The following is a 26,008-nucleotide window of genomic DNA, read 5'->3' as shown; positions in this document are numbered from 1 at the left end:
TGTGGTTGTTAAATATTGTGAGTCCAGAAGGTGAAGGAAGAAGATGGTGGTAAGTTGCAGTTGACAGGGAGGGCTTTGTCACGGAGTAAAAATTGGTCTGAGCCCTGAAGGATGGCTTAGATGATTAGGTGAAAGGTCACCAGCATGTTTTCAGAGCTTTCTTCTTAATGGCAAGTCAATGCTGAGATATTCTGGGTGGAAAGGGGTTCATGGGTGGGGCAGGCCAATCATGATCAACAGTCAATCTTGTTGATACTCTTGGTCAGTCCCAGTCGAACTTTCTGGAGTGTGTGGTATGACTAGGGAGTAAGGAGGGCATGGACAGTAAGGCATTGGTTTGTCTCCTGGACGCAGTTCACACCAAGAAAGGAATAGCAAGCACAAAGCCAGAGAGAGGGCTAGAGGCAGATGCTGTCAGAGTGGGCACAGTGCTCCCAAACACAGTCCTTGTGTTTGAAGCAGAGTTGTGATGTAGCCATTGCCTGACCAGTCCAGCAAAGTGACATCCTAAAATCAAAGAGGGAATAGCCTGGGAGGTGGAATCCATGTCTTCCGGTACTTCAGAGGTACACCTTGTGGGCTGGAGCCTGAGGACTTCTGCACTCACGTGAACCTCCCTACCTTCTCCTCCTCTATCCCCAACATAAATGCAGTGAGACTTTGGGCCTCTAACCAGCTTCTCCTCTTAAGTGAAAATTTGAGTCTTTGCTTAATGAGAGCCAAGGTGAGACAACAGGTAAGAGGGAGAAAGCAGAGGTGTCCACGATGTGGGTAGAAACCTTGTTCTCTGCCTTCTCAGCTCCGCTCTGGATGCATAACCCACACTCACCACACTTCCTTCTAAGTCTGCCTAAGACAAGGAAAGGTTCCACCAGGGAGACCCCTCTCAGCCACCCACTCAGTCCTGAGAGTGGGTGTGGGTGTCACGGACAGGATGGAGAGCTGTTGGTGACACGCCAGCACTACACCCACCGTGGCTTGCCTGGGACACTGGCCCCTGCTGATTGGGAAAAGGCACCGCAAGGACAGAGTGTGCCCTGCGTCCTTCTAGGAGAATGTGCTCTCTACTATCTGATGGCACTCTGGCCAAAAAATGTGTATCTCCCTACCTTTCCTTTCTTCCTCCTTGAGAGCCTCACTGTATTCTTTACCAAGCCACATTGCTGACTTCCAAAAAACAATTATGCCCATGTGGGAACAAGCTCCTCCCTTGTAGCATCTCATGAGGTCTGGACACTCAGGACATCCCTGGCACTAAGCCCCAGCTGGCCTTGGGCCACAGCCCTTCTCTTTTGCCCCAGGCTGGCCTGCCGCCTCCCATGAGTCACTCAGGTAACCAGAAGGGCAACCACGGGAGAAAAACAACACCCTCGTTGCCCCAGGTGGCAGTCCCAGACCAGGGAAATGTACAGCTGGGGCATTGCTTGCAGTCTTCCAAGGTTAGGCCTGTCCCTGGGGCAGCAGGAAGAGGCTGCGGCAAGCTGGTGGGAGGGGCAGCGGGAGAAGCATCCTGAAACTTGGCGTGTGCCCTGACTTGCCATTTCTGACGTCAGCATCTTCTTATACCCTTTCATAAGGTAGGAACCAGGAAGGGAAGAGGTAATAAGATCAGGGTGGTGCCAGGTGAATTCCACGGAAGACAGTGTTGAACGCCTCATGTTGACTAATGCCTTTTTGTAAATAAGCCACACTTCCCTCCTAGCTCATCCCAAACACACTCTCCTTCCTCTGCATCCACATCACCGATTTGGCTCTTCGTCCTACAGCATGTAACTTATGGATCTGTCCTCCCAATGGGGAGCCCTAGGTACCCGTCTTGGACAGCCACTATAATGCTTGTGCCTGGTAAGCACTCAGTGGACACCTTTTGAGTTGGTGCACAAACCCCTCAGCCCATGCTGCACCCCAGTGGTACCAGAGGTAACTCTAATGACAGAGCAGCTGCTGAACTTGGGGTGCTGATTTGGGTGATCATGCCGCCCCTTGGGCACTTCTCCAAAAGTGACAGGAGAGATACTGGACCAGAAGGTCACATCCTCAGAGTTGCTCAGCTTACAAGAACAACAGGCCCATCCTTGGGTTCTCCTGCCTGCTGGGAGGATGAACCAGTCTGCTTATAGCTGTGCATCTGCCTGATACCACTTTCTCCCCTGGACTGGCCTCCTCAACAGCAAGTCTGGGGCTTATTTAGTTTTGACTTCCAGCACAGAGCCTGGCTCATCCCAAGTGCCCAGCAGATGCCCATTAGATGAAGTGTGTGTGCGTCCTTCGTACCTGGGCCCGTACACTGTTCCCATCCGCCATTGCTGTAAGGCAGCGATATGTGCAGTGTAATGACCCACCCCTTCCACACACCCCAGGATAGGAGCCCCAATGAGGGATCCTCTTCCTCCCCCGACATCTGCCCCAGAGTGTAGATATGCTTCCCCAGGGTCCTGCAGCCCTGGAAAGCCCTTAGCACACAGAGACAATATTTGTGGGATACTCTGATGGATGAAAGAAAAGGGATACCCATTCTATTTAACAGAGGCTTGAGAAACTCTCAGAAAAAAAAAATGTGAGCTGTTCCTCATATTTGGCCCCAAACTGCTTGGAATGTGGTATCCTCCCCCTTCTTTCTCTCGATTTCCTTCCCTACACCACATAAGACAGAATGTTGAACCCATCATGCAGATCAATGCCTTTTGATCATCAAAGGACCTAGAAGGAGCAGCCCCATCCTGGGGCATACATGAGAAAAATACATCTTTCCTCCCTGCTGGAAGCCCAGATCCCCTCAGGGAAGCACACTGGTTCTACACATTCCAGATCCTGAACCTGGACCTTACACTTGATCCCCTGAGCCCATGTGAAGCAGCAGGAACCACCCCTGACATGGGAACGGACTTGTGCGAGGAAAAACGGAATGTCCTAAGCCAGCCAGAGCAGACATACATGGTTTTCTGCTCTATCAAGTCCTAGGTGTTTGCTTAAATGAGTCCTGGCTAACAGGACTGAACCTCAGACATCTGTCACACCCAATCTCACTGCCCCCTCTAAGCCCTGAGCTCTCCACTGCACACACAGCACCCTCCAGTGCAGATACACTTAATGGGACTTCTTAGCTTGGGGAGGGGGTTGCATGGGCCTGCTGATCATGAATCACATCAAGAGAGTGGGGACCCTAAGAACTGTAATAGTCACTGAACAGATGGCGGCAGGAGTGGGGACAAAATCACCCATAGGATCAGACCCCCAGTGACGTGTGAACACAGAATCCATGAAGACCCCATGTGGAGGCCCGAAGACCGGCGAGATTCCCATCTTGTCTGTCTAGGCCAGAAGCTCATGGTTCAACCCCTTATCCCTGTAGCAAGCGGCAGACGTGGCAACAATCACAAACACACAAAACCAAAACCGTCATCGGCATCAGTTTGGGGGTTTGAATGTGCTGAGTGCTCAGAGGCAGTGGGGAAAGAACAGCTCTCTAGGCAGGGATCGGTCCTACAGCCACGATTACTCACTAACCCAGGGCAGTGTGTTTGAGGCAGCCCACGTGTGCCCCCAACTACCCTCCGAGAAATGGGCTTCTAGGCTGGCTCTGCACCTCAACACTGGGCTGGTGAGGCCAGCTCTGCCCTCAGGTTGGCTGTATCCTCCTGGCCTTGTGCTGTGAACTTGCCCTTCTAGACTGCCGGGAAAGGTGAGAATTTTGTTCTTGAGGATTGGAGCAGATGGCAGCCTAAGTGCAGTGGTGTGGACATCAGCCCTCCAAGCAACAGGGTTTCTGTCCAGTTCCTCCTGCTCAAAAGGCACCCCGGACCTGTCCCACAATATCCCATCTGCCCAGAGTTGAATCCTGGCTCAGATTTGTAGTCAACTAGCTGATAGAAGTGCCACTAGATGCTAGGAATAGTAATAGGCCTTTTCATGGTTAGGCCTCATAACAGCCCCCCACAGGGCATGATTTCCTCTTATAAATGCAGAAATTAAGGGGCGCCTGGGTGGCGCAGTCAGTTAAGCGTCCAACTTCAGCCAGGTCACGATCTCGCGGTCTGTGGGTTCAAGCCCCGCGTCAGGCTCTGGGCTGATGGCTCAGAGCCTGGAGCCTGTTTCCGATTTCTGTGTCTCCCTCTCTCTCTGCCCCTCCCCCGTTCATGCTCTGTCTCTCTCTGTCCCAAAAATAAATAAACGTTGAAAAAATAAATAAATAAATAAATAAATAAATAAATGCAGAAATTAAAACTCAGGTTACTTAAGTAACTTGCCCAAGACCACAATGCTAAGTGGTAGACCTGGGTCTCCTGATTACTAATTCAGGGTTTTGCCCCTACACAAAAGCCACCTCCTTCCTTGAAACACTGAATGGGGCCATTTACCCTTTCCCAGTCCCGCAGAGGCATGGGAACAAGGCAGGACGATGGGGAGCAAGGTGTAGTCGGTGTCCACTGTCTGTCGACTTGGTATAGTCTCCTCCCTAAGCCCTCCTTTGCTGTGGACAGTAACCAGCAGTTTTTTCTGGAGGCCTGACACAGTAGCTAAGAACCTGGGCTCACACCAGACTCCTGGGTTTAAATCTCAGCCACGGGCAGGCACTGCCTGTGTGATACCAGACAATATAGTTTACTTCTCTGGACCTCAGTTCCCTCATCTAGAAAATGGGATTAGAACAGCACCACCTCATAGGGTTTGTTCGGGGGACTGAGTTAATTTGTGCAAAGCACTTAAAACAGTGGTTAGCACTCAGTAAATGCTTCATAAGTGTCTTAGTCGTTAATACTAATTATGTTTGATATTTAATATTACTTCCAAACAGGGCAATATTGTTGACTTATTCCTATTTTATGCAGGGAAAAAAAAATCTGAAGCCAAACAACCAGTAGCTCCTCTCTCTTCGGGGTCTGGGGCCACACCGCCTGCGCAGAGCGCCCTCTGCCGGGAGGTCCTGGGGCACCAGGACTGGGCCTTCTAGGAACGGGTTTCTCTGGTTTGGCCTTCTCCCTACCGCCGGGCTAGGCTCTCAAACACCCATCTGTCCTGGGAACACTTGGGCTGTCACTGCGGCATAAAGGCTGCACAAAGAACACACCAAACCACCCAGGGGCCCAGGCTGCCAGCAGCTACTTGCTGCCTGGCTTGCAGGATGGACAAGGCCTGCTTCTTGGCCTGCACCTCAGGGCCGAATAAGAGTTTCTTACATGGCCTGGAGCTTGTTCCTGCCCCTCCCCCCGCCCCCCAACAGGGAGAACACTGGCCTCCTCCCTGAATCTTTACTTTTCTTCCTACTCTTATTAGCTTTCTTAGTAGGTACTGGGTGGGCCTTCACCCGAACCACTTGTTTAAAGAGCTGCCTCTCTACCTTTCATTCTGCTGAGTTTTCTCTACTGGTTGGCAGAGGGCATGCGAGGTGGGCATGACAGAGCAGATGGCTGGCGGGATGGTGGCAGTGAGATTTGTTGGGAGAACATACCCATGTCCCGGTGAAAGTGGTGATGGCTGAGGACAGAAACGGTGCTAGGGCTCAGCACGTTCCCCAGGCTGTGGACAGATTTCACTAGGCTCCTGGAAAAGCATATGTGTGCGAGGTTCTAGTGAAGATGCTCCGTAGCTCTTGTTTACAGATGCTCCGACCTCAGCGGCTTACCACAGCAGAAGTTTATTTCCTGCTCCCACAAGGGCTCACCCAGGCACCTGGGCGGGCAGAGGCACTTCCCCTTCAACAGGCAGCTCCTAACAGTAGCTGGAGTGGAGACAGCAACCCACAGATGGGGAAGGGGGGCTGTGGGGAGCCGGGAAGAGGGATTTGTGAGGGTTAGCCTGCAATCAGAATGCGTCACTTCTGACCACATGCTGTTAACCAGAACTCCACCACAAGGTTCCTCATCTTAAGTGAGGCTGGGAAACATAGCCTCCACTGGAAAGCCCTTCCCAGTGACAACCCCACCCCCCAAACTGTGGACTGGAAAAATGACTGGTAGAATCAACCAAATGGGAATGCCAGCTGGAGGCATCCTAGAATGAAATTCTGCTACTGTGATCTCAGCTGCTCCTGAGGCATGGAAGGAGAGTGGGAGGGCTCTAAAAAGGCCACCTTAATAAACGTGGGTGAGTAAGTAAATAGGCAAAAATGGCCACCCAGGAAACTCTCAGTGGAGCTCAGCCTTAAAAAAAGGAGCATGTACAAAAGGCAGAAAGAGTGGCTATTGACCTCTAACAACATAAAAATATAAAAGACTGGTAGGGAGCTGTCAGAGTCATGTCAGAAATGTTGATCCAGGATAACTGAAAAATGTTGGCAAAGTTTTTTTAAGCTTTGAGTGGACAAAGGAGACTTAGGTCTGTCCCTAGGGATGGATGGCAGGGTGTTACTGAATGACAGAAAATTTAAAAAAACAGTCCATCAATTTCTACTTTATGTCCAATGTCTTTGTCAAAGTGAATCATTTTAAGGCCAAAAAAAGAGAAGACATTGAAATCCTCAATGAATGAAGAGTGTGCAAGAGGGAAACTTACCCATCGAGTTAGTTGACACATCCTGGCCCAAAGGAATTCTATTCCAGAATTCTGAAAAAATTCTGAAAAATCTTTTGACTGAAGATGCAGAATAATAGTTAACACAGGCCCTGGAGCTACACTACCTGGGTTTGAATCTTGGTTCGGTCACTTGCTAGCTGTGTGACCTTGGGGAAATTACCTGAACCAGTCTATGTCTTAGTTTTTCCACCTGTTCAATGGGTAAAACAATAATAGCTACTTCACAGGGCTGTTAAAAGTTTCAGTAAGATTCAGTCTATTCTTAGCACTCAACCGTGTACCTTCAAGTGTTCAATAACTGTTAGCTGCTGCGGCTACTACTATTTTATGGCTGATCTGGTAGTCTATAAAACTCTGTGGTAATCAGAGAAAAGCCTAGAAGACAAAGATAAATATATTCCTTTTTTTAAATGTTTATTTTTGAGAGAGACAGAATGAAAGTGGGGAGGGGCAGAAGAGAGAGAGAGAGACAGAATCCTAAGCAGGCTCCAGGCTCTGAGCTGTCAGCACAGAGCCTGATGTGGGACTCGAACTCATGGACTGTGAGGTCATGACCTAAGCTGAAGTTCGATGCTTAACCTACTGAGCCACCCAGGTGCTCCAACAAATATATTCCAATTTAGAAAATCAAAGAAGTGAATTTTCTCAATGCTGTCCATGCGAGGCAAACTCTCTAACTATGTAGCTATTGAGCAAATATTACATACCTACCATGTGCCAGGCTCTGTGCTGGGCCCTGGGAGAAGAGGATGGCAAAATAAACAGAAATCCATGCCTTCTTCAGGATAGTAGCTCTATCAGGGGGAGATATGTAAGTTTACATAAGTAAATACATAGTGGTTGCTGACAGGTGATATGGAGAAAAATGAAGTAGGGTAAGAAGATGCACAATGGTAGAGGGAGAAGATTTCAGTTTGGAAGAGGGGAGTCAGGTAAGGTCTTTGACACAAGAAGACCTTTTAGTAAAACCTGAAGACGTGTGGCTCTCTGGAGACGGAAATGCAAGTGCCAAGAACCCAGCAGGGAAACGCATCTGATGGGTTCCTGACACAGTGTGGAGTCGAGCATGGCTGCATAAGGGGGTTGGGGACCTGGGGAACTAGTGGTAGAGGATGAGGTCAGAAAGATAGCAGGAGAGCAGGCTGGGCAGGGCTTTGCAGACCCTCATAAGGACCAGGAATTAGAGAGATGGCAGCTATTGACCAGAAGAGTGACACTCTCTGATTTACATTGTAAAAGTTTGCTTCATGGTGTAAGAGACCGAAAGGAGGCTACCATGGAGGCAGGGAGGCCTGTTACAAGGTTCTTGTAATAAGCTGTGTAACAAACTGCAGTGGTGATGGCTTAGCCCAAGAAGGTGTTGAGATATGGTTTAAGAAGTTGTCAAATTCTGGATAGAAACACTTGGATTTTGCTAATAGATTGAGTACACTTGAGAGGAAAAAAAAAAAAGAATCCTTAATTCCAAGGATTTTGGCCTGATCAGCTGGAATAATGGGGTGGCATTAACTGAAACGGGACAATTACAGGAGTACCTGGCTTAGGGAAGGGGGTTGATGAGGAACTTGTTTGGGGATATGTTACTATTGAGATGCTTATTAGGCATCCAAGAAGAGACATATGGCAGTTAGTTGGATTCATGAGTCTGGATATCAAAGAAGAGGCCATGGTTGGAGAGGTACCTACCTGCGAATACTGAAATTAACAAAGGACTAAATTAACTGGAAAAGAGAGGAAGTCCAAGGACTGAGCTGGAGAACACCTCAATGTTGAGATACAGAGAAGGCGAGGAGGAAGCACCACAGGAAGACTACAAGGTAGTAACTAGCGAGGTTGGAGGACAACCAGGAGAAGGTCCTGGTGGCCAGTGATGACAAGGTTTCAAGGAAGAGGGAGGGATCGACTGTGTTAACTCAAGCTGAAAATCAAAGGAAGATAAGGACTGAGGGATGACCACTGAAACAGTTGGTTAAAAGTATCATCAGCGAATCCTTGGAGAAGAAAATGGTATTGATTAGGATTCAAGATTGGTTTTGCCAGATGAAATACATTCTTTTCTTTATAAAATGTCCCTGGACAGTTCCATAGTTTTCCCAGATTTCAACATGGGAAAAAATATATATGTATTTTTTGACATGATGGCAAAATAGAGGCTTATAACACAGTTTTATTCCTTAAATTTATGAATGGCATATTCTACCCTCTCTCCCCTTGGCCTGTTCAGGTGTTATCAAGGACTCAAATAAAAGCATTATTGCAATGATGGTCTAACTTGGAAGCTGTTGCAAAGCTTGGCAAGATAGAAATCTATTGACAGAACCCAAAAGGTCTCCCAGAGCTAGATGAATGGGCAGAGTGAACAAATGACATTTAATCAGAATGAATGGAAACTCCTGCACTTTGGTAGCAAGAAATGAATATATAAATATCAGAGGGGGAACCAGTGTTTAGCCATAGTAAATAAGAAAATGACCTCACAATTTCTGTTGATAATTAAGCTCTGTATGAAGCACCATACTGATAGATTACCAAACACTATTGTCATTCCAGGCAACAATAACAGAATAGTGGTATCTATAATAATTAATTAGCATTCTGTGCTGGCTAATCCACACCTGTAGGATTTTATTACATTCTGGTATCATACTTGAAGAAGGTAATTGACATAGTAGGATGCATACAGAGGAGAAAAGCAGGACCCACGAAATCTACTGTTTTCCTGCATTCATGTCTTGCTTTCTTCACAGGTTCTCCACACTGTTTTCAGGGTGGTTTCTTTTGAAAATAAATAGGATCATGGGGTGCCTAGGTGGCTCAGTCAATTAAGCATCCGACTCTTGATTTCGGCTCAGCTCATGATCTCACTGTCTTGAGTTTGAGCCCCCATTGGGCTCTGTGCTGACAGCATGGAGTCTGCTTGGGATTCTCTCTCTGCCCCTCCCCTGATCACTCTGTCTCTTGAAAATAAATGAATAAGCAAACTTTAAAAATAAAAGAAAATAAATAGGGTCACATCATTCACTTAGTTACAGCCTTCGGTACTCTTTCTCCCATTGCCTACGAAATAAAACCCAAGACTTTCCAGATCCTAACCCTGTCTCTGTAGTAGCATTTCACTCTACTTTCCCAGTGGGCTTGATATTCTGGCCACCATGTACCCAGAGCTTACCAGGCTGGCTCTTGCTTAGTGCTTTTTCTCATAGATTTCATGCCTTCCCGTGGGTTCTCACAGCACCTATTCTACCCCTGTTTGTTCTTGCCTTTCCCTACTACGTCATGGTTACCACCTACAGACCTAAGCTACCTGAGGGCAAGGCCAGTGTTGCTTATTGCATTCTTATTTTTCTGCTTAGGGAAGATCTTGCCACAAAACAAGTACTCAATAAATACTGGTTAAACAAACAAATGAATGGAGGGATAAATGAATCAGTTCCAGTTCCTCTGCCTAGAATGCCCTCCCTTCCCATTTGTCCATGTGGTAAATTCCCTTCATCCTCTAAAGCGTCCAGCTCAGGCATCAGGCATTCTGAAAGCCCTTCCTGCTCTGCAGCCCTTTCCCTTCCCTCCACTTCCTGCAGCACTTAGCGTGCAGGACACTATGCTTATGTGCCTACCTGGTTACTCTGTCTTACTCATCTTTGTATGCCCAGGACAGTGGCCGGCCAAATACCTGCATCTGGTGTCATATCTTAGAAGGAATGACTAAGGCAACTGAGAATGTATAGCCCAGAGAAAAGGGAAATATGGTTCTTTTATTAGAAGAAAAAAAAATAGATGGCTCTTTGGCTTGGTGTTGTGGTAACTCACATCCATGAGGGGTAAGGATTGATAGCCTCTATGGCCTCTTCTAACTCTGGGACTTTGTGACTCTGAGCTCTGGTATTCAGCAGAGTTGCTGTATTACTTAACTGATGATTTTGCTTCCATGCCAAGTAGCCTTGGGGAAGATCTTGGAAGAAGTGTAGCCCCCTTTGCTAAAGATGGATTATTGATGATGGTGAGTAAGATATCCATCCTCTGAGACAACTTCTGCAGAAGTATCTTTTTTCTTATTTAAGTTTATTTATTTTGAGAGAGAGAGAGAGAGAGAAATGTGACAGAGGCAGAGAGAGATGGAGAGAGAGAATTTCAAGCCGGCTCTGTGCTCATAATGCAGAGCCTGATGAGGGGCTCGAGCTCACCAACTGTGAGATCATGACCTGAGCCAAAACCAAGAGTCAGATGCTTAACCAACTGAGCCACCCAGGTGCCCTTGAGGGGCAGTTTCTAATCTCCCCTTTGTCAATGGGAAGAAGGCTTCCCTGGTCCATGAAATCCCTCCGGGTTGGTGTCGGGGGAGCCAGTCTTCACACTCTGCCTCAGCAGGCTCTTGGCCCTGGCTCTCTCCAAAGCCAATCTGATCCAGCAAGCTCTAGTCATTGCTCCACAAGAAATCTGTCTCCTTGCATTTGGGATGTAGAAATTCAACCTTGTGTGAATGTCACAATTCATTCTGCTTCAGAGCAGGTCTCAATTCTCACAGTAGGTGTCAGTGCGGTCAGAGAAAAGTCGTGGCAAAAACTGGTGTCCCTGTGGCCATCAGATTCAAGGTCACTTTGACCCCAGGATATCAGGGGGAGGAAGGAGTGGGAGGCCAGAGAGGATATACCCACCGAACCATTCTGCCAACTTTCTGTAGGCAAGAGAACAGCTTTCCAGGAAACCTGTGGGACCATATAGCAAGAACCTTCTCTGGCCTCAGCTTTTAGGACATTGAGAAAGGTTCAGAGGATATGAAGCTTGTCCCTGAAGGCCTGATTTCCTGGAAAGTACTTGCAGAAGATGTACTTTCATCTGCATTTAACCTGCTTGGGTCTTCTCAGGTGTCTACATGTCTGGATGTGCAGAACAAGAACCAGACAGGCCATCCAGAGAACATTTATTTGTTTCTTGAGAGTAGGCAAGATAAGATAACTCAAGTTTTCTGTTCCATTTATCTTATCAAAGGGACAAAGTTTGTAAGAACCACTTCCACCTTTACAACATCTGAGAAGATACTTGATGCAGTTTTGGGGTCACTCTAAAACGCTGGCCTTGCTTGACCCTCCTACCTGTTCTCTTTACATCCCTTCTCTCCTACTGTACCCTCTCTGCTTAATCCTATTACCAGAGTCTCAGAAAACAATTCAGCTCACAACAAACTCAGAAAACTCTTAAGCTAAATTCCCTTCTTTGCCTTTTGAGTGGAATTTGGGACCCTAGTGGCTCCTAAAACTTGTAGCAGTAACTTGTTTCAACAGCAGGTCCTGGATCCCTTGGACAAGGACTGGTCCAACCCTGCTGTGGACTTGCCTGGCACTGGCCCATATGAAGGCAGGGAATGGTGTACTCCTACCCTCTCACTTCCAGATGGCAGCTATTTTAGGGAGAAATATTGATCTGATGGGTTATTTTTGACAAGTAATTGACAACAATGTGTAACAGTAGGCACTTACCTGGAAGTTACTTGGGCCTTTAACAACCTGTGCTTATGGGAGCATAGTCCTGTCATGCAGGATTCATTCAATAAACATTTGGCAGATGTCTGCTGAAACTGTTCTGTCAATAAGAATTTAAAGAACACTGTGCCCTGGTTCTAGATACTTAGGGATAAAAAAGAAGAATGGCAAGTTTCTGTCCTCAATTGTCCTACAGTCTGGTGGTCAAAAAAAGACTTACATACTTGGAGAGTGACCCCACTGAACAGTAGTCTAAGACTAGGACACATCTGTATATTACACTCCTCCTGGATCTGAGATGTCCACTTTGCTCATCTCTCCAAGTTGTCTAGAGTTCTACCCACGGTGTCCTTGGGCCATCTACAGTAACTCTACAGGGACTGTGACTTCATCTCATGGAAGTAGACAGTTGCATCTCCCTCCCTGGATGTTAAAGACCAATTCTCCCTGCTCTAATTTGGCTGAGAAACACTTTATAAATATTTGAGATGGTGTCATAGGGGAACATTACAGAGAGTATGTTGGTGTTACACTATTTAATTTTGGCAGTGAGCATGGTGAAGGTAACGTAATGGGAATTGCTATAATGAGTGTTTTTTGATGTTTTGCAAATGAGGAAATCGTTGAGGAAAGAAGCTTGCCAAGGGTCATGCAGAGGAATGCAAAGCAGACTCTAGCTAGAAAGTCCTTCCCTTTCAGATCTCTCTGCTTCCTCCACACTAATCCACTCTGAAAATCATGGCATGACTAGACCAGCAGGCATACCTCATCCCTTGGCAGATCTCTTACTGCCCCAGATAGATGGGAACATCAGACCTTTACCTCTCCACTCACGAGCATACTGGCAGTGTGTGTACCTTTTTTGGCTGACCTCTGGGTGGTCAACCTAGTGTCAGTCAATCATGTTTTATTTGCTCTTCCTTCTAGTTCTGGACTCCTAGAAGAAGGTAGACAACATATTTGACATGTTATTCTGATTGGTTTTTTGTTTCGTTGTTTGCTATTTTGTAAGATGGTATTGTTCTGGCCTTGAGTTAATATCCCTGGCTCCTGACACAATTTATATATTTATGTAAATGACCAATCTCCTCAATAATGTCCCTGAGTTCTCTTTTTCTGTGGCCCATCTTGATCATGTACCAGTGGATGCAATCATGTAGGACATTCTCTTCCCCTCCTCTTCACATCTTGTCACTCTTGCTAGACTTCTGCAGACTTGAAATGGAGGAATTCATTGTTTTGTGGCCTGCAAATTCTCTGGCTATCTTTCCTCTTTTTTGAGAATTGTCACTTTATAATGCCTGTGTCTAAATAGGCATCTCTGACCCACTTGGAGCCTGCTTTTGAGCCCTCCTGTCTTATATCCGCGGGATGAGGGCAACAGTCTCTCTGGTTGGCAATTCTAAGTCCTGCACCTAACTCAGCACAGGTAGACTCTAGGCCCTCATAACTACTTGCTGACTTAACTAATAAATAATCTTGTCCTCGGAGATTCCCATTTCTACCAAACCAGCAGAATGAATGCCTCTTGCCTAATTGCATAGGTCCAAAGAAGTGAGGTATAGATGCCCTCTCCTGACTCCCTTCCCCTGTCCCCCACCTCCTTCCAGTCCCCCTTATAGAACAAATCTCTGCTACAGACACAATTCCCTTGAGGTCAGAAGAAAGAATTTTAACATCAGCTGAAAATAAACTTCCGTGGTCCTTCATGATTTCAGTGTTTGGTCCTTTGGATCATTTTTAGACCTGAAAATCTCATTCTGTCATCTCTTTCCAAGGTTGGCATTTTTCAGGTGAATTGGTTGTAGGGGTGTATGAGGTGGGGATGTGGCTTGAGGGAAGGTAATTTAAAAATGGTGTCTGACACCTCCTTGATTTTCAGACATCTTTGATTTCTCACCTGATAGAGCTGAAGTGTTTTTCCCAAGTGTCATTAGTCTTTCCCCAGTTCTAAACAAGTCAAGTAGCTATGGGTAAAAAGCTGAGGAATGAAAGTGGGCTGGTGAATGCACACCTCTCAGCAGGTGCAGGCTGAAGCCTGCCTGTGGGGGCAGGAGCAAGGGAGTGACAGCTGCCTACAGCCCACAACCCCACTTGTGCCCACCACCCAACCCTGTTCTTGTCCTCCCCAGGTATTGTGATGGCGCAGAGGACAATGCCTCTCCTGCCAGCCTCTTGCTTCTCTGACGCACAAAAGAATGTCTGGCTCGATAAATATTCACCCAGCGATTATAGGATTAACTGCAACCTGCAGGAAGGTAAGCCTTTAAACAAAGGTTTTCCTTTGTTTTCTAGAAGAAAATAAAATATAAAACAGACAGTCCTATTATTTATTAATGTGAACTTTCAACTTAGGGCTCCGGCATATCAGTTATTAGCAAGGATTTTCTTGTTGGGAGGAGGTAATGAAGTTCAGACCCTCATGTTCACATCCCTCCTCTTCACAGGCTCCACCTATGATTGCAGTTGCCATGGCACTAAGATTGTTGTAAGAAAGCTAGAAAATGGTGGTGCTTGTACTTGGGTAGTGAGATGTTTATGAAAATTCACATTTCCTTTTTTTTTTCTTTTTCTGTCAGTGAAAAGAGAGAAGGAATGGGGGAAGAAAAGTAATCACATGTCGTTTGGACATCTGTTATGTGCCAGGCGTGAGGCTGGGAGCTTAACACATGTACTGTGTTAAGTGTGTGTGCCTATGAGTTTGTGTAAAGCCTTTTTTATATGCACTATAACTGTCCCACCAAAGAGTGCACAAAACAAAGGTGTTCAGCTCCATGATTTCTTACAAAGCAAATACCCATGTAAAATCAAGACATAGAAGTTGCCAGAACTCCAGAAGAGTGACCCTCTCGATTCTTCCTCCTCCTCCTTCTCTTCAAAGAAAAAAACTATCATTACTTTTATGGAGATCACTTGCCTTTTGTTTTTTAATATAGTTTTATAGAGATTAGCATTAATCTCTAAACACTATAGTTTAATCTTTTTTTTAAACTTCATGTGGATGGATTCACACAATGTTCTTTTTGTGCCTGACTTCTTTGGCTCGATGTTATGTTCATAAGCTTTATTCATATTATTTGTGACTGTAGTTTTTCATGTTCACATTTTTATGGTACTTCATTGTATCAATGGAACCCAATTTATTCACCATTCTATTATTGGTGGACTCCTGGATTGTTTCCAGTTTGGGTTTGTTGTAAATAATGCTGATGAATATTAGCATCCTGTCTTTTGGAGCATATCTTCTGTGGGTATAAACTTAGGAGCAGAACTTCTAGGTCATAAGGTACTTTATGCAGATAATACCTAACAATGGTCCTAAGTAGCATGCACCCACCAGCACTGTATGGGTTTCTATTTCTTCACATCCTCATCAACACTTAATATTCTCCATCTCTTTAATTTTAGCTATTCTGGTGGATGTGTAGTGGTCACTCAATGTTTATTTGTCATTTGGATATTCTCTTTTAGGATGTGACTGTTCAAATCCCACTTTTCTATCAGGTTCTTTCTTACTGATTTGTGATAGAGTGTCACCTAATTCGTATACAAATAGATGGCCTGTTATATGTATTGCAAACATCTTAGACGGTGTGGCTTATCTTTTCACCCTATTAACGGTGTCTGTCAATGAACAGACATTATTAATTTTAATGTGGTCTAATTTATCAATGCTTTCCTTGATACTTATTTGTGTCCAGGTTAAAAAGTCTTTCCTTTATCCTAGCATCATAAGGATATTCTCCTACATTGTCTTTAGGGGGTTTATTGTTTTACCACTCATATCTAGATCTAACTTATGCCAGAAATTAATTTTTATGATGGTGTTAGGCAACGGTTAAATTTTCGTTGTTGTTGTCCATGTGGACATGCAAAATGTCTTAGCACATTTGTTGGAAAGACCAGACTTTCCTCAATGCTCCACAGGGTCATCTTCATAATAAATCAGGTGTTCATGTATGGGCTTTTTCTTCATTTTAATTGGTCTGTGTTGCTGTCCTTTTCCAGTTCTACAATCTAAATTTCTGTAACTTTAGAGTCTTTATATCTAAGACAGCAAACCCATGACTTTGTTCTTTTAAAAAAATTTTTTAACATTTATTCATTTTTGAAATAGAGAGTATGAGCGGGGAAGGGGCAGAGAAAGAGGGAGACACAAAATTTGAAGCAGGTTCCAGGCTCTGAGCTGTCAGCACAGATCCCAACACGGGGCTCAAACTCATGGACCGTGAGATCATGACCTGGGCTGAAGTCAGATGCTTAACTGACTGATCGACCCAGGTGCCCCTGTTCTTCTTTTTCGGGAGTGTCTTGGTTGTGGTTAGCCCTTGTAAAATATTAGAGTCAGATCCACAAAAGAAAGAAAAAAAAAAAAGCTGGGTTTGGTTTTTTTTTTTTTGGATGTGGGGAAATTGCTTAAATCTATAGGTCAATTTGGAGGGAATGATATTTTTATAATTTTATTTCTATTTTCTATCATGATTTCTTCTTTGATTGAATTTTCAAACATGTAAGTACTTTCTAGTTATCTCTTTGTCATTTTTTTTCCAGAAAAACATTTTGAATTACTTAAATTGTTTGAAATTTATTAAGACTTGCTTTGCAATCTAGCATATGATCAATTTTTGTGAGTTTTCTTTGTGTTTGGAAAAAATTCTATCTATCTATAATCTATCACCTGCAGTCTTGTTCATTAGGTCAAGTATATTGATCACATTATTTAAATCTTTACAATTAGGGTTTTGTCTGCTTACCATAGCATTTTCTGTGAGAATTATGTTAAAAGTCTTCCTGTTATCATAGTGAATTTGGTTTTCTTTGGATATTTTGGGGATGTTTTTGTATTTTGTATGTTAGTAGTACATACAAAATTAGAATTATTACATTTTCCTGGTGAATTCAACTTTATCATAATGAAGGGAGTCTCTCTTGATCGCCAATAGTACCTTTTGTCTTAAGTTTTACTTTGTGTAGTTGATGTAGCTCTCTCAGCTTTATTTTATTTATTATTTATTTGCCTGGTATACCTTTTCTACTCTTTCGCTTTCAATCTTTCTGTAGCATTATGTTTCAGATGTGTATCTCTTATGAGCAGGATATAGTTACTATTTTTTTCTAAATTCTGTCTAGCAATCTTTTTTTTTTTTTTTTTTTTTTAACTGGAGCACATTTACATTTAATGATATGTTTGGGTTTAAATCTCCCATCTTACTTAGCATTTCCTATAACTCTCATATATTTTGTTTCTTCTTTCTTTCCTTGTTTTGGTGTCCTTTATATTGATGAATATCATTCTGTTTTCCCCATTTATTTACTTTAAATTACATTAAAAAATAATTCCAATACATGTTAATTTCATTAATTATCTCTCCCACAGTATATACCATTATTATTGTATGTTTTGATTCTCTGTATTCTATATACCTTCCATACTTGGTTATTGTTCTTTTATATGGCTGATATTTATTTATATTTAACCACATATTTATTCTTTCATTGCTTTTCATTCTTTCTTTGATCTCCAGCTTTCCATCTGAAATTATATTCCTTTTGTCTGAAGAACAGTCTAGTATTTTCTTTAACTGTGAACCTGCTGGTGACAATTCTCTTAGTTTTTGCTTATATGCAGTTTGTATGAGACTTTTGAAAATTTGTTATTGACAGATTTTTTTTTCTGGATCTAACTTTCTAGATGGGCAGATATTTTCAAATTTCAGCCTTAAAGATGTCATTCCACTGCCTCTAGGCTTCCATTGTTTTGTTGAGAAGTCAGCTATAAGTCTTACTGTTATCTTTCAACAGTTTTGAAAAATGCGCAACCATTATCTCCTCAGACACTGTTTATATCCTCTATTCCTTTTACTTTCCATTTGACACTCTAGTTACAAGTAATTTACATCTCCTCAATGAATCTTCTATATCTCTTACTATCTTTTGTATATTTTCCATCACTTTCCTCTCCATATTCATTCTATATATTGTCTTCTGACCCATCTCCCAACTCATAAATTCTCTTTTCAGTTGGGTCTTATTAGCTACTAAAGTCATTTGTTAATCTAATTCAAAATTAAAATGTTTATTTTGATCATTATATATATTTTTATTTTAGGATTTATTTTTGTCTCTTTTATATTGTTTCTAGGTCTCTGTCTAAATCCTCAATTATTTCTTTTATTTCCTTGAAAAAATAACAGCATGTGTTATATATCTTCTGTCTGCCTCTCCAGCTATATCTTCATTCTATTCAAGCCTGCTGTCTCCCCAGAATCCTTATCTGCATGGGTTATATTAATGGATTTTCTTGTCCTCTGTCTTCCAGCTGTGTTTGGCTAATGGTAAACACCAGAAGACCAGAGGGAAGAAGGAGAGTAAGATTGGGTATTATTTTACCTGGTCTCTCTCTGTGGGGTCACTGTGGGCTGTCTGTCCACATCCCCTAACCATAGGCTCAGCTCCAATGTTCTGATGGCTCTTTTTTCCTAATACCTCTTCAAGCCTAGAGGTGGTAAAGGCTCTTCCTTGTTAATGGCCCTAGGGTACTGGATCATCTCTATCATCACCCCCACTTTTATAAATTATTTATTTAAAAAAATTTTTTTGATGTTTATTTATTTTTCAGAGAGACAGAGTATGAGTGGGGGAGGGGCAGAGAGAGAGAGAGAGAGAGAGGCAGAATTTGAAGCAGTCTCCAGGCTCTGAGCTGTCAGCACAGAGTCCAACATGGGGCTTGAACTCAGGAATGATGAAATCATGACCTAGGCTGAAGTCAGAAGCTCAACAAACTGAGCCACCCAGGTGCCCAAATTATTTCTTTATTGAACTCTTTTCCAAATTATCATAATTTGTGCCATTTTTTTCTGATTGGAAACTTGACTGATACTAGATATCTATATCAGACTTTTTTAAAAATTTGTGATTATTCAAATATTTAGGTTCAAGGTGAATCTGTTTCTACTATCCTTTGTTTTTGCAGTTTTGTTGTTTATATTTTCTTGCTTAGCATGACTTTTTTATTATGTGTCAATAATTATGTGTGCAAATTTTTTGTAGAAATGTATTCTTCCTTGGGGCACCTGGGTGGCTCAGCCGGTTAAACATCTGACTTCTGCTCAGGTCATGATCTTATGGCTCATGAGTTCAAGTCCCATGTCAGGCTCTGTGCTGACAGCTCAGAGTGTGCTGACAGCTTCAGATTCTGTGTCTCCCTCTCACTCTGCCCCTCACCGACTCATGCTCTGTCTCTCTCACCTTCAAAAGTAAATAAACATTAAAAAAAATAATAAATGTATTCTTACTTTAGAGAGAGGATTTATATTTGCTTCCACCAGGAAGTTGGGATGATTCTAAGCTGAAATGGCTGGCTTATCTACTTCTGATTCATCTTTTTTCTTTAGCCTATCAACAGTGAGAGGATTTACCATTGACCCTCTTCATCTTGGGAGGTTCCAGTCTGCAATCCATTCCCTTAGTTCAGCCTCCTAGCTTCTCTCCAGCCTCTTAGAAGTTACCAAATACTTCCAGGTAAAGCCGTTGTGTCTTCCAGTTTACTTCTCGGGCCTCCAAGATAGCCCAGTAGTTCTTCTCTCTCTCTCTCTCTCTCTCTCTCTCTCTCTCTCTCTCTCTTTTACTTCTCCCCTTCTTTCCTTCTTCCTTTTATTTTTCCTTTCCTTTATTTCTCTTCCCTCCTTTCCCTCTTTTCTTTCTTTTTTTCTTTTTTGTAAGCTTCCCCAGTTATCTTCAATAGGAAAATTAGTCTGAATTTTCTAGGTTATCTAGTTTGCCATTTTCAAACTTGTCTGGGTCAACTAACTCACTAAGGTCATATATCTAGAATAGCTCAGATAAGGCTGGCTACAAAAAACTCTTCTCTTTTGTTTTACACTAAACTGTCCTTTACCCTAACTGAAGGAGAAAAAATAACAACAAAGCAACAATGACAAAAACCAGAGTATTTGAAATTGAACCAGAGTTTTGTATTGTTAGCTACAGAGGCCAAAATATTTTTTCTTAATACTCAACTATGAATCTCTAAAGGATGTTCTCTAAATCTTGTTCATCTTTGTATCTTCAGAACCTAGAACAGTAAGTGTTCAGACAGTATTTGTTTAGTAAAAAAAGAATAGGTAAAGAGATAAAACATATACAATGGAAGTAGGGACAGTTTCTACATGGACCAGTAGGCTTCTCAGCCTAAAACCCCCCTAAAAAGTATATTGTAGAGTATCTTCTCTAATTTTCCTTTTCAAGATAGTTTTTAAATGGTATGAGTGAAAAATGTCTTCAAATTCAGGATTCCATTCTCAGTCCCTCCAAGTCGTGCAAGAAATTCTCAGGTTCAACACTGGTCTAGTTTCTTTCCTGGGCTGTAGAGGACTATTGGACGATGGACTGGTGCAGGCTACCAAATGGGCCCGCTCAAGGCAATCCAGTTTCAACATGCCCTGAACTAAATTCAGTGTCTCTTGTCCCCTTTCTAGTTACTTTTCTTTCTCTTTGTTTACTACCCCAATTGGCACCACTGCTTCCTCACAGCTGCCTGTACTAGATTCCTAGTGTTCATCCTTTATTCCATTCTACCTCCAAATTACCAAGTTTGATGAATTTGGGTCCTAAATATTGCTCATATTTGTTCCTATCCTGGATATCTTCACTCCAATTGCTTTAATGTGGCCCCTCATGACTGTTCACCTGGAGGTCTTTACTGGCCTCTTAATTGATCTCACTTCCATTCTCTCTGGACCATCCTCCATAGAATGATCTAACATTGACATTGCATTGCTTAAAACTCTCTGTGTTTTCCTATCATCCACAGGCAATCTCTGCTCCTTGCCACAGTTTGTAAAATTTTTTATAACCAGGCCCCTGCCTACCTCTCAAGCCTCATTCCCACTGTTCCTTTTTTTGAATTTCATGGTCTAAAATTACCTAATATATTATGCTTCTGAGCATTTCTGTTATTCCTTCGGAATTTCTCTTCCTTGCCTCACTTTTTCACCAGTTTAATTTGTGCTCTTTCTTTAAGAATTGGCTTCTCTAGCTTCCCTAAGCTATTCCAAATGACCCTCCAGTGTGCTTTCATGGTAGAGTTCAAACATAAAACATAATCTACTATACCGAAAGAATGGTGTTTTTATCTCACTTTCACTTACCTGTGAGAAACTTAAAAGTGCTTCAGGTAGTGACAGTACTTACTAGGTCCTTAATAACCTTAATAGGTCCTCAGTTCTTCATCTTGAAGAATTTATTTGCATAATAGTCTTTAAGATTAATCAAAATCAGAATGCACATTGTCTAAGTGTCTTGGTTATTGCACTAGGTGGTTTGTTGTATTGTTTCTTGAGTTTTATTTTGTCTCTTAATGTTTAATACTATTAATAAACATTAATATTATATTTAAAAAAATTTTTTTTCAACTTTTTTTATTTATTTTTGGGACAGAGAGAGACAGCATGAACGGGGGAGGGGCAGAGAGAGAGGGAGACACAGAATCGGAAGCAGGTTCCAGGCTCTGAGCCATCAGCCCAGAGCCCGACTCGGGGCTCGAACCCACGTAACAGCAAGATCGTGACCTGGCTGAAGTCGGACGCTTAACCGACTGCGCCACCCAGGCGCCCCAATATTATATTTTAAATGTCTGCTGTATTTTCCACTTCATTAATCTCAACTTGTTTTATTATTTGAAAAGTTTATTTTTCATATAGCCCTACGGGCATATGGAGAGTGAGCTCTCATTTTCTCTTTTTAGAACCCTCACATATTTTCATGATCTCGCGGTCCGTGAGTTTGAGCGCTGCGTCGGGCTCTGCGCTGACAGCTCAGAGCCTGGAGCCTGTTTCAGATTCTGTGTCTCCCTCTCTCTCTGACCCTCCCCCATTCATGCTCTGTCTCTCTCTGTCTCAAAAATAAATAAATGTTAAAAAAAAAATAACCCTCACATATTTTGATGTTTTTTCTATCCTCCTACTCCATAGGAAGAGACTTACATTTATTAATGTGTTACCTTTCTTATTAGTGGCATTGGAACCTACATTGCTTTATGTCTTCATTTATTCCACATTTTAACTAATTCCTTATATTTGTGTCCTGGAACCATTCCTCTGATTCCTGAGAGTAAAACCCTTCTTGCAGCAGAAAGGAGAAATTCCCTTGTTGATTATATTCCAGTTGCTGAAGCAACAGTTAGTCTTATTCTCCCTGTCATCAGTTCTGGGGATCACTGTCAACCTTCTTGACTTGGTATAAAAATCCCAGTGTCTCTTGCCTTTCTGACTGACAATAATGTCAGTGCCTGTCACCAGTGGTTTGAAGAGGTAACAAGAACAAAAAAGGAGTAGATGACATTTAAAATTTCTTTGCTTCTATTTGGTTTCATTGCTTTATATTCTTTTAACTCATAACCCTCAAAAGACAATAGAAAAGGTCATTAGCCCAGTGTATGGCAGTTCAGAAACTAGTAACCCGGCAGATTGATGTTCCCTCTACTGGTTTACTCCTTGTGGAAGATTGAACTTTCCAAAAATTACCCCAGCCATATTTCTTACCCTCTATGCTATTTTAGCACCTTTCAATTTCCCCCATTAAGAAGCAAAGTCTGTGTTCTCTCCCCTTAACCCTGGGTAGGTCATGTGACTACCTCAATAAGGATGACATGGTAGAAGTTACACTAAGTTCTGAGGTTAGGTTATAGAAGGAAACCCGTAATCTTGAACCTCTGAATTGATGTGTGAGAAGCTTAGCTGTATACTGGAAAGGCTGTGTGCAGCTATCACATGGAGATAAAGGGACCCCAGGTCTTTCTGTCCCCAGTGTTGTGTCTTTCCACCCAAGTAACAGACGTGTAAGTGAGTGAGTGAGTGAGTGAGCCCTAAGTACATTCAATTTCCATCCTTTGAGCAGTCCTAGCTGACACGGGTGAATCAAAAGTTTGCCTCTAAATCTTGCTCAAATTGCAGACAAATGAGCAAAATAAATGTTATTGTTTTAAGCCACTAGGTTTTGGAGGGGTTTGTCATACCCCTCCAAATATATATGCCAGAATATATATGCCAAACGCCCCTAGTCACCAAAGTTTAGACACAGAGCTTTGATTTGATGCATTTTTATGAGAAAATGAAAATTTGAGGTTCTAGATGTGCCCTCAAATGGCACAGTTGGAATGGCAAGTCAGAAGGCTTTAAACTCTTTGTGTTGAGGCCTCTGTGTGAGAACAACACAGGAGATGCTTTGTCAGAGCACTTTGGAAGCTGGAGAAAGAAAGAAGAATTAAAGTGAACCAGAATGAAGAGAAAAATGTGACAAGCTATTCCTGATACCTCCATACAGACAGCAAGAGACTACCATTCCTTTCCTGTGTTGGTTGTATTATCACAGTCCCAATTCTCCAACAAAGTGTTCACTGATGTACAGGAGAACAGAGAGCTTTACTTTTCCTAGTGCATGATTCTTCCCATAGAGAAAGAAGACCTGTCCCTGTTTTCTCACTTGCCACTTTCTTTTTCTTTTAGGGCATCAGGTCTCAGTAATCAGAAGAAAGGTATGGGTGACTGTCCATGGTGCTGGTCTAGGATTACTGTGTTTTTTGAATGTCTCTTGTTCTTGACAGGCTTTGTACGTTCACAGGAACTCAAATCTAAGGATTCACCATTTATAATGACAAAATGACAAAGGCATCCTACGTTCCTAGATGACATAGGATTTGTCACTAGGTTTCATATATTTGTTGTAGGATATAAAAACAATCAAAAATGAAGACCACCACTTATTCATTTCTTTATTTTAATACTATAGAGATGTGTGTGTGTGTGTCTGTCTGTTGTATGTGTATTTATTCTTTTCAAAAGAGCAAAGACTAAAACAGCCCTCCTGGAGGGTTTTGAGACATTTCACACACTGACAATGTAGCATTCCTTATACTGGACTCCCAAGTATGCTTATCAGAATTTTCTCCTGGGTATTCCATTGGATATTTTTGTTCACTGTTACTGGATGTAGGCATAGGCATTCTATGTGTCTTGTAAAGAGGAGGCTGGGAACACTTTGGTTAGGGAACAAGGCCAGGATCCAGGACATACAGTTGGAGGGTCAGTTAGTCTACCTTCTTCTTTCCTCCCTCATATCTTCCTTTCCTCTCATATTCTCTCTTTCCATGTCCTTTTACTGCTGTTCAAGACCATGTCCTGGGATGGAAGTGGAGGTAAAAGGAGAGTGTCAATGACAAGGTCCTGAGGGAGCAGGAGGATAGGCTTCTACCTCCCATTATGTTCCACAGTTACTGAGGTGGCAGCTGTGGTGAGGTAGTAAGGAAGAGCACTGCATCTAATGCCAGACCTGGGTTCAAATCTAGCCTCCAATGTTTGATTGCTATGTAACAAGTCATGGAGTCACTTTTTTCTCATCTGTAGAGAGATAACATACAGAGAATTGTGAGGATTAAGTGCAACAATGTATTAGAAAGATTTTTGTAAAGTATAAACACTCTACTAGTGAAAGGTTGCCCTCTCTTGGTGGGGCCCCAAGGAGCCATAAGAAATGGTGAAGAGGGGTGGCTCAGTTGGTTAAGTGTTCGACTTTGGCTCAGGTCATGATCTCACAGTTTGTGGGTTCGAGCCTCATGTTGGGCTCTGTGCTGACAGCTCAGAGCCTGAAGCCTGCTTTGGATTCTGTGTCTCCCTCTCTCTCTGTCCCTCCCTTGCTCACGCTCTGTCTCTCAAAAATGAATAAGCGTTAAAAAATTTTTTTTCTTTTTAAAAAGAGATGATGAAGGGGTGAATCTAAGAGCTACTGAAGTCTGTGGAAATGAGGAAACAGATGAGAAGAGAGAAATCCCCAGAGGTAGAGGATGCCCACACCAGAGTTCCTGGCAGCTGGGTCTTATGGGGCTGACCCAGTAGAGGGAAAAGGAAGGCTTACTTGGAGGTGTGCATGTGTACAAACCGGGTCAGCACACACAGCTAAGAGCTGAGGGGGGAGAACAGTTACATAATAGCAGCCATGTACCCAATACTGGCTAAATGCCAGGCATTGTGCTTTACATGCTCATTCAGTTCTCAAAACAACTGTAAGGCAGGTGCTGCTAGTATCTTCATTGTAAAGAGAGAAGAATGAGGCTCTGGTAGGCACAAGAAATTTTTTAAACTCTCATGGCTGGTCAATGGCAGAATATGGACTCAAATCTAGGTTTTTCAGACTCCAAAGCCCCAGCCAGTAAGACAGAGATGAGGTTTTGTTTTTGTTTTAATGTTGTTGTTGTTGTTGTTGTTTTATAATAAGAAAGAGAGTCAGAAACCCACTGTAAGGCAGTCACCAAAGCAGAGTTCAAAGAACCAGGGTGAGCAAAACAGAGTGGGTGGAGAGCAAGTCAGAAGGTCTGGGCGAGCAGAGGCAATGTGCATTCCTGTGCAATGGTTCGGGGTGGGCTGGATGCATTCACAGGGCCATGGACAGAGCAACCTCTGATAGCCCATTCTTACATGAGGACTAGGAAGTTTTCATCTTGGGTCCACCTGTGGCTCTTGTTCTTCTCTTTTCACTGCAATGAACAGAACAAGTGAATGGGATAGACAGCATTCACCAAAGTGTGTTCCACGGTACATGAGCTCTGTAGGATGGATATAGATATGTCTTAGAAATAAGGGTCAATTAAATTCACTTCAATTTAATGCACTTATTGATCACCCACAACAGGGCTGTGAACTACAAATTCAACCATGAACAACACAGGCCAAGTCTCTCAGAGCTTGTAGACGAACGGCCAAGTAAGTTTGGGAAATATTACACTGAAAAGGTATAGGGTCCTTCACTGCAAACATTTCAAGGATTTTTTTATGATAACAGGTTTTGTGACTTTATGAGAGTGGGTAGAGTATGCAAGGATCCCCCAAAATATCTGACCATGGAATCCTCCTTTATTTGTCATAAGGTCCCTTGAGGTCATGGGGGTGCTATTCTGCAGCCCGAGCTCAGGGCCAAGGCAGGAGCAGGTGGAGAAAGAATGACAAGCACCCCTTCCACCTTCCTTC

The 26,008-nt window shown here is 43.0% G+C and overlaps 1 protein-coding gene across 1 annotated transcript in view; it reads left to right on the top strand.

Annotated features, from left to right (window-relative positions):
* Nucleotides 1–10,760: 10,760 nt before the first annotated feature.
* LOC125155043 (uncharacterized) overlaps nt 10,761–26,008 on the top strand; it is a 33,322-nt gene continuing 18,074 nt past the window's right edge. The window contains exons 1-2 of the mRNA XM_047839851.1: nt 10,761–11,034; nt 14,123–14,248. Of these exons, the coding sequence (XP_047695807.1) occupies nt 14,131–14,248 (118 nt within the window). The 5' untranslated portion in view covers nt 10,761–11,034; nt 14,123–14,130. The remainder of the gene's footprint in view (nt 11,035–14,122; nt 14,249–26,008) is intronic.

This window comes from Prionailurus viverrinus, chromosome F1 (genome assembly GCF_022837055.1).
Source record: "Prionailurus viverrinus isolate Anna chromosome F1, UM_Priviv_1.0, whole genome shotgun sequence".
NCBI lineage: Eukaryota > Metazoa > Chordata > Mammalia > Carnivora > Felidae > Prionailurus > Prionailurus viverrinus.
This window is presented reverse-complemented; position numbering and strand designations above follow the sequence as displayed.